The sequence below is a fragment of the Branchiostoma belcheri genome, unplaced genomic scaffold (genome assembly GCF_001625305.1).
Source record: "Branchiostoma belcheri isolate BF01 breed outbred unplaced genomic scaffold, Haploidv18h27 scaffold21, whole genome shotgun sequence".
In the NCBI taxonomy this organism is placed as follows: Eukaryota; Metazoa; Chordata; class Leptocardii; order Amphioxiformes; family Branchiostomatidae; genus Branchiostoma; species Branchiostoma belcheri.
In genome coordinates, this window is record NW_017803602.1 from 1,582,099 (window position 1) to 1,593,100 (window position 11,002).

Genomic DNA, 11,002 nt, shown 5'->3' on the forward strand with positions numbered 1-11,002 from the left:
ATAAATTTCTTTCTTTCTTTGTTTTTTTCTTCTTATTTGACTATAAGTACATGTACTGTATGGCCAGTTTTGCCTTTTGGTCACAAAATTGTTTCCTAGGCCTCTGTCCCCGGCACTGTTCACATTAGCCGGTCGTTTCACGCCTGATTAATTACACAGGGCTTCAGTAATCCCCTTGCAGCGGGGACGGCCACTGATCTGCCAGGCTAGCTGCTCTGGGAGCCTGGCCGGGTGTTCACCCTGGATTGATTAAAAAGTCATTAACGCCGATCCCTGGGATCGGCAGCCCAGGCAAAACAAACACAGCTCCATATCATTTTAGAGGTTAGACTAGTGGGCAAGGGGTACTACTAGTATAAGATTCCAACAATCAATGTGATTATGAAAAAAGTTTGAACTGTAATGTCCAACATAAGGAAATGGACCAAATTTTGTCAAGAAATAACACCTTCCAACACATGAATGTCAAGATCGCTGTGATTGTTATCCCAAGGTTGAAACTAGAATACCAGAAGGTTTCAAGACTACAAGAAGAGATCTGCTGTCAGAAGTAGAACGAAGTTAAGAGTTAAGTCACCATCATCATCATGATAAGTGAAGTAAAATTCTACTTCACTAGTTTCAGCATACACATTCGACCCCCTACCCCCTCTTCTAATTACCTCCATTCCTTCTCTCCTCTTCCCATGTGAGGTAGATGAGCTACTCTCATGTAGGCATGTAGGACATTTCTACCCTCATGTGGGATATTTCTTAATTTGGACCAGCTCATTTATGTCTATCTCGTCTTCAACCCACTATCATAATGGGTTTTGTGTGGGAGGTCCAATGTCCATTTGAGGTCATTTTAGGGTCAGAAACCATCTAAACATGTGCGTACTGTACAGCAGTACCAGAGTACAGCCATTTCTTGTAGCAATGTTTGACACCATGTCTATGACCATTTAAGGTTTGGTAACCAGGCTACATGTACATGACATTACTCTCTGGAGGATTACTCCAGCCTGTCCATTATAAACAAACCCCTCCTGAGATTGTTGAGATTGATACACCAGATATCCTCAGAGCCAGAGACATGGAAGTCCTAGGCTGCATGCCAGACCCAAAGCACACTGGACACAAAATATGCTCACTGAGATATTTTGTGTCCAGTACCAGTGTGCTTTGGGTCTGGTATCCAGGCTATGGAAGTCCCAGTAAACAGGGAATCGGCACTCAGGCTAATGCTAGCCTGCAAACAGAGCACAACAGCCCACTGTACAAAAAACAATGTCAAATGACAACCTTTTAAAGAATTCTTTGCTGCTTTCTGCTTGCATCATTATGATTTAATGGAACTATATACGGTGTCATTGGAACTTTCTATGATTTCTTGGCAGAGAATCATTAAAAAACCTGTGATGACCATTGATTTTCTTTCTAAACCAGACATCAGTGTCCTCTCTACTACCAGGCCAGCCCAGGAAAGGCAACCTGAAAGTCTCAAGGGCTCAGGTCTGAAAGCCCTGGCTGGAGGTCTGAGGAGTATACCAACTTCAAGAAAGGGGGAGGCTAGGAATAGTAGATGTAGTATACTGTGGTCACCTAAAGAACACCTTCAAACACCTTCCAGATTTTCTAATATGACTGTCCTCTGGGACTAAAAAGTCCTAAAGCAAATGTAAAAAGATTCAGTTTCAGCTTTTTGTATGGGTAGTTTATGGCAAGGATGCCCCTAGCTTACTTCAGCTGTTCCGTGCACAGATGGCAGCTTGGCTCATCATGACAGCCTTCTTCCAATGAGTTTGGTCCCTACCACAGACTCTACCACATGGTGTGCGAATGGATTAGCTGGTGTTCACAGTCAGTAGATCTAGGCTGCCAGGGTTTCTCTCACTGGCTTGCTTGGAGCATGGAGTTAAAATCAAGCAGATATGGGGAGGGTCTGGTGCAGTGTTTTTCCGCAATTTTTTTACATCTTCTAAAACAATCCACTGCGGAGGTGTGCTAACCGAGGATGGCACAATAGCACCTGAGGCTAACACCCAACAGCACAGATACAAAACAACCAAAGAATCCAAGCTGACATCCCCTGATTACCACTTCTCAAACTGGCAAAGCTTATCTTTGGAGTACGACCGATCTCCTCTCTCAATGTCCTGGTGGCTAATTAATCACAGATGCATTGCTGCCGGGACAATCTCACTATAAAGTCGTTCATAGTACACCCTTCCTCTCTCCTGTGTTTAGTTTAGCAGTTTATCAGATGGATGGCGAAGATACAAACACAAAGACGATATAAGGTAAGTAATTTAGGATATGATAGAGATTGTAGGGATGAAACTGATTGAAAAGACTCAGTTATAAAACAGTACTCCCATAGTGCATATAGTACTGGATCTGGTCTCAATTAACAGATAGTCAATCAAGGAGTTAGAATTGATATGCCAGCTCCTTCATTCAAAGCTTTGACAAGTAAATTGATTGGTTCCCAGAAAAGGTTGTCCCCCAAAAATGATACAACCCAATTTATACAGAGTTTGAATGTACCAAGGACATTATATCGAATGTACATATAATCTTTTATCTTAAACATTTGAAAACAAACTTAAATTCAAAACTTACAAATTGTATCATCAACTTACAATGTATCATGCACTACTTTAGGCTTTAAGACCTTAAAATAGTGTATACATGACAAAGTACAGTGCCAAGGCCAGCAGACAGAATTCTACCCAGACCCAAACTGCACGAGCTGGTAATAGGGAGGAAGCTCTAGAGAATCAGGGGTGTTATCACAGGGCAGGGGGTCCTGAAACTAGGTCACTCTGGCTGATCTTATTCTCTGAGTAAAGTTCAGAAGGCCCCTTGCTTGTACACTACGCATGTTTATGTATCCTCCTTGGTACATGTGTATATTATGAATGGGTTTTGGTTTAGTCATTGCCATGATTATAACTGTTAAGCCTGCATTCTCAAAACATTAAAAGTAGATCAAAGTCTGTAGGGAGCTTTAATAGCTTCTAGCTGACCTAAAGGCAGGGACATTTGTGACATCAGGCTCCCTTATGTCAATAGAAATTTCAGCAGGGGTCCTCCTTGTATGAGTAGACAGGATATAATCTCCAAGCAGATCCCTCTCGGTGGCAAAAAGACAGTATCAAATTGGCCAGGCAGTATCCATTAGCCAGAGAAGGTCCGCGGCCACCGACGGTGGTGGGGATCAAGACAAAAAAACGGCCATATATAAAAAGGTAACGATCATTCTCCCACAACCTCTGCTTGGAGAGTAGACAGGATACACAACTCAATGCACATGCACATGCACATGTGCAAGACTTTTAGTGCTGCATTGGCCTATACTATAGTCAAAGACCAGCTCTTGCTATCTTGGAGATGCATTGTAAAGGATATTGGCTCATGGCATTGAACACATGCATGTAGACGACAGGTGGAAATCATTCAGTAGAGACAAGCTTTAATTTTAAAGTAGTATCTAATTGTATTGAACAAGATATTTTATCAAAAAGTTGTCTCAGCAGATTATAAAATATTTGCTGTGAAGTCTCCACAAACATTTTCCTTTTACCTTCTATTGTTTCAACTATTATTAGCTGGATTCTGTATTGTGGTGCATCTGCTTGGGGGATCTGATAGGGGAACATCTGGTCCAGATTTGTGTGAATGTTTAGATTTGTGGCAATAAAGTCTTGTGGGCAAGCTGACCCCTCAGTACTTCAGTACTTAGAACAAGTTACATGTAACTCATTACTTTCACTGTCCTTCAAACTCTAACCATGGACTTGAATGAAGTCCCGTAAGAACTTTGTCAATTTCCCTAGTAACATGTAGTTTGATGACATCACTACATTTATACAAACTGTTGCAAATGGCAGTCACAGATTAGTCAGAGTTATATCAAGACTGCTTAACCATGGCTCAAGAAAAGATTACCTTTAGTCTATTATGGCCTATAGTATATGTTCATAACTATGCTGTACTTTTCCTCTGAGGTAATATAACCCTGCCTAGTCTGGACAAAATGCCACATATGATTTAGATGAAAAGTGTTACTGAAAACATTTTTCCTAATTTTTGGTAGAAAGAATCATTTCAAACCAGTAACCAGTGTCAATCTTAATCAGCAAAGACCTAAAAAATGAAGCCTTGTCATGACAGGGGCGGGGTACTGGAAATGGCTTCTCCCCTCAACCCATCAAAAACCCATTAGCAAGCCCATTATCTCACCAAGCCCCCCCCCCCCCTGCAGAAAAATGGGCTCACAGTCAAAGGAGCCTACCCGAATGGTTGTAGGCTGGGAAAGCATAATGCATTATAGACTTTAGGTAACAATGCATTACCCGGGTTAACAATGCACACACAATACCCGATACTAGCTACAATGTAGCTACACCTAGATGCAAAGTGACGTTTAAAAATCTTGAAATTGTTTCAAAGAATCTTGAGATTGTTTGTAAACATCTTGAGATTCTTTTTAAAATCTTGAGATGTTTTGAGATTGTCTGAAGCAATCTTCAAAAAATCAATACTTACACACTTTTTCCTAACATAACCAATATACCCTGCTTTGTACACATCAACAGAAAGTACGGCAGGACATGCTTCGGGTTTTTTGCCCAACTCAGACAAAGAGTTTTCATGGCGGCAGACCTACATTCTGTATGGGGCCTGTGTGTCTTTAAGTTGCACAGCACAGTCTAGAGGTACAGCGGATAGTGGGGAGGGGTGGATCGGGCTATCACTCACCCTCCATGCCCCCAGCTTCACAGGTCAAGTCTGGTTCCCAGGGAAAACTCACTCAATCTCATGCCACATTCCTGGTCCTCTCCAACTTGCTGCTGTATCAGTTTTCTTCCCATCAAAGTTTCTCAGTGAAAAACCAGCATGTACTGCTTCAATATTACCCCGAATGGAATTGCTAACCAACAAAACTGGCAAGTCTTCCACTTAAAATATAGAAATCTGCATATAACCCCTAACTTATTTTATTAGACTAGTTTTCTTTTCCTGACATCGGGGGACCTGTAAGAAACAGGAGGAGCCAGTAGAAACCGATAAAACCCCTGGTCCCGGGCCGTACAGACCGACAATGTGGCTTTTATTTGCTGCTACATGGACATGCAGATACATGAAGCGATTGATATATATGTCATCAAGAAATCCTGCTGTAATCGTACTGTAATCTAAGAATTTGCAGAGAGGACGAAAGAGACACTGCAGCTAACAAAGACTTGGTCACCAGGTTACAGTGTAATCCATCAATATAACAGAAAATCCAGAAGTTATAATTCTTGCAAGATGTAATGTCAATGGTTTATTCACCATGCAAACTTTCACTATGCAAAAATAATTCGGAGAAGTCTACTTGTAGGATTAACACACTACTGATGCAAAAAAAAGGAGAGAAGAAACCGTCAAACTGTGAATGGGGTTATCTATCAGTGACAGACAAGATTCAGAAAAATAAACTCTTGTCAACGAGCTAAAACAGAACTTACACAGCAATAAAACCTCCGGAAAATCCTGATATTGATTATTATCAATCTTACATAACGTTTAAACAGCAATTTCAATATGACTATTTAAAAAACTTGAGACTGTTTCAAAGAATCTTGAGATTGTTTGTAAAAATCTAAGGATTCTTTTAAAAAATCTTGAGATGTTTTGAGATTGTCAGAAACAATCTTGAGATCTTTCAAAAAAATCTTTGGATTGTTTTGGAAAATCTTGAGATTGTTTAAAAAAATCTTGAGATTTTCCGAAACATCTTGAGATTTTAAAGAAAAATCTTAAGATTTTTTGATTTTTAACGATGCGTGACGACCCCCACTGGGGGTCAATATGATCCGTACGGTGACAGGGAAGTTGTTCACAAAATATTAGCATTGTAAGTATAAGCTGAAGACAGCTAGAAGCATTTGTCCAAAGTGCTCTGGAAAGTCCAAATTTAATCTGGACGCTGTTATGAGCTGTTTTGACTGATTCTTTACTCAATTTCTTTCCAGTGAGATCAGTTCATTGGCTGACTCAGAGGCAGCTCAGAGCCTTGGTCCTGTATCAGGCTACTTCTCTTATCCAGAAGGCGTCAGACTTCAGTCAGCACGACTACAGTCTGTACAAGATGACATCCCTGAGCAAAACGAGGTCTTCACCATGGTGATCATCTCTGGGAAAGGTGGTGCTAACGTGTCCCCAGTTCATGGTCATGCTACAGTCACAGGTCAGGAAAATATGTACAGTATTCATGAATTATTAATTAAACACAATTATTACCGGAAGTATATTTTTATTCTCAGACTGTTTTTTTTTACATCTCATATCTGTGCCCTCTATTCTCACTCATTCCATATTTAATTGCTTTCAACAGTTCTGAAAAGTGACAATGCCAACGGACTGTTTGGTTTCTATGGACCGTGCACACCCAACCCAACATCAGAAGGCACCAATGTCAGCTGTCCTGTCACCAGATCCAGGGGGACCTTTGACTCTGTCACTGTGTCATGGGTCATCCGTCAAGTGTCTCCTACGGTCTTGACTGATGTCCAGGATTTTGTGTACTCAAATAACAGCATCATTTTTCCCATGGATGTGACTCAGATGGTCAGTGTTAATGTACTGTATGTCTAGTTAATGCAACCTCTTTTGAGGAAATGATGCTTTTCTTTATTTGTCTCTTTTTCTTTAATGATAGATTCTGAAGCCCTTTGCAAATCTAGGTTTACTCAACAGTCATACCTTTGTTCCCAGAACGTCACAGTGGAAGTGTATGATGAGATGATCCCAGAGTTGGAGGAGGGTTTCCAGGTGGTTCTGTCCCAGGTAGAGTCAGGTGACGGTGTGGAGGGGTCGACTCCCACCAGTGGTGCCAGCATCAGCCCTGCAGCTGCAGTCAACAACATCACAGTGGTGGAGAATGACTATCCATATGGACTGTTCCAGGTCAGTAACAGAAACAGAAAGATTTCATTGCAGTTGTGTTGCTGCAAAGTTTTAGAAATGAACATTTCCATGCATGATACAAGACATGCTCTTTCCTTGGTACTGAAGACTGAGTAGTGCCAATCTGTTACATCACAATGTATAAAGCATAAATGAAGGCTAGATATCCAGGCAAAAATTATGTAATACAAAATAAATCAAGCAACTTAGTGATACATTCTGTAAAGAGTCAGATGTTTCAGATAGTATCCACTGTATTATGTGCTACATTATTACAGATTGACAAATTGGAATAGATTGTGCATTCCCTTTTACGATGAAGATGATTATAAGAAAATGTGTTTCTTTTCAGTTTTCATTGGGCTCTGAACCTGCATCTAGTGACCCAGTCATTCCACCTGCTACTGAAAACCTGACTAAGTATGTTGCTGAAGAGGCTCGGAGCGTGACACTGCTGGTGGTGAGGGCACAGGGGTCTGTAGGGGATGTCTCTGTGGAGTACAACGCTATCTCCAACACAGCATCTACATCTGTGGACTTCCAGGTGAGTCATACAATGTAAACTATGATTTGTTCAAGTTGATACCACACCATGGCATCAAATAAATTATGGCTACCTTTTTACAGCATATTTGGACTTTCAGGTTAATCTTAAATTTTGAGTTATCATCCATAAAATTCTATGTCATCATGTCTTTCTTACATGCCAACCACCACCAAGAATACGCCACTTTAGGATACACTACAAAACCTATTTTTAACCTATAAAGGGCATGATTTTCCCATTTTGAGTAGTCTTACTTATATCATTGTCTTGACTTGTTTCAAGAATGCTGTTGGGGAGTTGCAGTTTACAGATCAAGAGAGATTCAAGACAATCCAGATTGGCATCATTGATGACAACATTGCAGAGTTGGATGAGACTTTTATTGTCGAGCTTACCAATCCAACTGCAGGAGGTAATGTAATAATTATTGTATTTGAAGATCTCTCTTCATACTGACTTTCTTGAACTTAACCTTGTACATTGTTTTTCCTTCTCATGAAGCTAACACATTTTTCTTTAAATTTCTACCAACAGGGGCTGTATTGGACACAGGAAGGTTCATGACAGTGGTTATTGAGGCATCTGATGGTGCATACGGTACTGTCCAGTTTGCTGATGACTCACTTGTGATGACGGCCAATGAGGCTGATGGAGGAGCTTCAGTTGTCTCTCTGGAGGTATGAATTGATTTGTATACTATTGTTCCTGTTCGAAGTGGTATGACCAAATATACTGCACTTTCCAAAATCAGCAATTGGACTTCCTCATATTGAAATGTTCACAATATTGCCAATAGTTTGCCACTGCTTTAGTTGGTAACTTTCTGATTGTATGAACATGGATTTATTTGATATTCTTCTCAAATGATTGTCTCATGTTTATTTTACATGAATCTGTGCCCACTAGGTTGTCCGTACAGGAGATGCCCTTGGTGGAGTGACAGTGTACTGGGAGGTGGAGTCAGACCCAGACCTGGACCTTGCTGATAACAGCGGGACTGTCTATATACCACCTGGACAGTTGTCTGCTGTCTTCAATCTCACTATCAACTCAGATACTGTGAGTCGGACCTGAAGCTTGTTAGTTCTCCTCAGCCTGGGATAGTATACATTTTTGTGATTAACTCTCACAGTGTCCAAGACCTGATGATAAGTCTGATGGAGTTTAATTCTTACTGTTTTCTCTGAAGTTAGGAACTGATAGGAGTTAAAGTAAACTATGGAGATCCTGCCTACAAAATGTACCTACCAAAACATCTCGGGATAAATATCGAGATTTTCTTTTTTATTTCGAGATTTTTTTTTTAAATCCCGGGACTTTTTAAAAAAGTCTCGGGATATTTTCCTTTCTTGAGTAAAAAATTCCGGGATAAAAAAATTTTTCGAAATTTATCTCGGAATTTTTTTATTTTCGATGAAGCGTGAAGACGCTCACTGGGGGGGTGTTATGATCCATTGTGTAACAGAGAATATTTCCACCAAATATCAGATGAGTAGGTTTTAGTAGTAAATGGCTAGAGCCACTAGTCCAAACTGCTCTGCTCAGTCCAAATTTAATCTGCTCGGTGTTATTTATAATATGTTTTTCAATAGATAATTTAACATTTTATTGTCATTCCAAAAATATTTACAGGAACCTGAGCTGGATGAGGAATTTGTAGTTCGTCTGGTCAACTTTTCTGCTGGCCGACCTGGGGACTCCTTGAAGCAGGCGGCAGTTGTCACCATCCTGGCCAACGATGACCCCTACGGTGTTTTCCTGTTTGATCCAACCTCACAGCCTGTGTATGTAGAGGAAGGAAACACTTCGGTTACTCTGATGGTATGGAAATAGTAAAGATTTGTAGATTTATGCAATATAAGATTTTGTGCTTTTTTAAAAATAGAGATCCTCTGTTGACTTTGTTTGTGACTGTGCCCTTCTAATGGAATGGTATGTGTGCCAGGTTGTTCGGGATGGAGGACAGATGGGAGATGTACGGGTGTTCTACAGAACACTTAGGAATGGGGACAATCCTCCAGGGCTCCCTGTGGTAACTGGGTAAGTTATCAGTTGTATGTTACTCATGATTGAAGAGTGGATGATGGTTTGGTTGATCTGTTAAGCTAGAATTTACTGTGGTGTTGTATCCTATAAGGTCTTTAAAAAACCCATTTGTGGTTCAACTATGTGTATTGAGTCCCTGTGAACTGACTTTGTGTTTACTGAGTTAATGGATAGGGAGAGACCAATTGTTTCTAGAGTTTGTAAATTAAGCTAATTGTTAACAATTATTTCATGAAACTTTCAGCCGTGCAACAGAAGCAGAAGATTTCCAGTACCAAGAGTCATATGTTGACTTTCCTTCGGGGACCAACTCAACAGAAGTTCACATCAACATCTTTGATGACAACATCCCTGAGGGAGATGAGTCTGTGTTTGTGCAGTTACTCAGGGCAGAACTGACAAGTGGAGGCCAGCAAAGGCCAGGTCAGTATTCGCACACTCACTACTAAAGGGTGATGGTTTGCAAAATGTTGGGTAAAATCATGCTGTTATAATAGGTTTGTTTGCTTCATCTTTTGGGTATAAGTCTGGCATGCAACAGAATCTGTTGTACTGGTGGTAATGTTGGCTCTTTTAAAATTGCAGTGCCAGGTTCCCCCAGAGTTGGCATGTTAGGTGAGGCAATTGGAGAAGTCATTATCCAGCAGAATGACAATGCCAACGGCATCCTGCAACTGTCAGCCAGCAGTGTCATGGTTGATGAGGATGTCACTGGACCTTTCCTTAATGTGACAAGAAGTGCAGGTGCATTTGGAAGGGTAAGGAAGATATTTGCACCTTTTGCTGGCCACTTGATGGCAAGACATAAATAAATGATTAGAGCAAAAAAAGTTTGGATTCTTCAGACTGGATTCAACCTCTAAATATGTATTGGCTTTTCTATACCTAATCCTGTCATATTTGTTACAGTAATATTAGTCATCATGTGTTGCTGCATGAGCAGTCCTCATACATGTTAGATTTTAATTTAAAAAATCCATAGATAAGAATTATAGAGAGCCTTCGTTGTTTACAACACAGAGTATCAAACTGTATTCTCCCCTTGCAGGTATCTGTCAGGTTCAGGACCACCCCAGGCACTGCCAGGCCTGATGACTACAACATCATTGCCTCAGACATCATCCTGTCTGATGGAGAGGTCACCAAGATGGTTCCCATAGAAATCGTGGATGACCTTGACCCTGAGCTGCAGGAGATGTTTACTGTTGAACTGCTGCCAACAGGACTGACTGGAGGAGCTGTGCTGGGAAACATCACCCAAACACTAGTCACCATAGACAAGTCTGATGACCCACATGGTGTCTTCAGTAAGTTTCTGTTGCCATATCATTGAGATGTCTATATAGATTGAGTCTTTGTTGAAGCAAGACGTTTGATGTATTAGAATGTTTCTGTGACTTTCATGACCTAACTTGATGGTGGATGATCTGAAACATGCTTAGATCCATCTATAATTTATCAATGAAGCTC

The 11,002-nt window shown here is 40.6% G+C and overlaps 1 protein-coding gene across 1 annotated transcript in view; it reads left to right on the plus strand.

The window, feature by feature from the left end:
• LOC109469625 (G-protein coupled receptor 98-like) overlaps nt 1-10,865 on the plus strand; it is a 32,275-nt gene extending 21,410 nt beyond the window's left edge. Inside the window, exons 26-37 of the mRNA XM_019768164.1 lie at nt 6,006-6,220; nt 6,368-6,600; nt 6,748-6,939; nt 7,292-7,483; nt 7,769-7,898; nt 8,021-8,163; nt 8,393-8,545; nt 9,119-9,307; nt 9,432-9,526; nt 9,777-9,955; nt 10,118-10,290; nt 10,581-10,865. Coding sequence (XP_019623723.1) covers nt 6,006-6,220; nt 6,368-6,600; nt 6,748-6,939; nt 7,292-7,483; nt 7,769-7,898; nt 8,021-8,163; nt 8,393-8,545; nt 9,119-9,307; nt 9,432-9,526; nt 9,777-9,955; nt 10,118-10,290; nt 10,581-10,865 — 2,179 coding nt within the window. The remainder of the gene's footprint in view (nt 1-6,005; nt 6,221-6,367; nt 6,601-6,747; nt 6,940-7,291; nt 7,484-7,768; nt 7,899-8,020; nt 8,164-8,392; nt 8,546-9,118; nt 9,308-9,431; nt 9,527-9,776; nt 9,956-10,117; nt 10,291-10,580) is intronic.
• The last annotated feature ends 137 nt before the right edge of the window (nt 10,866-11,002 follow it).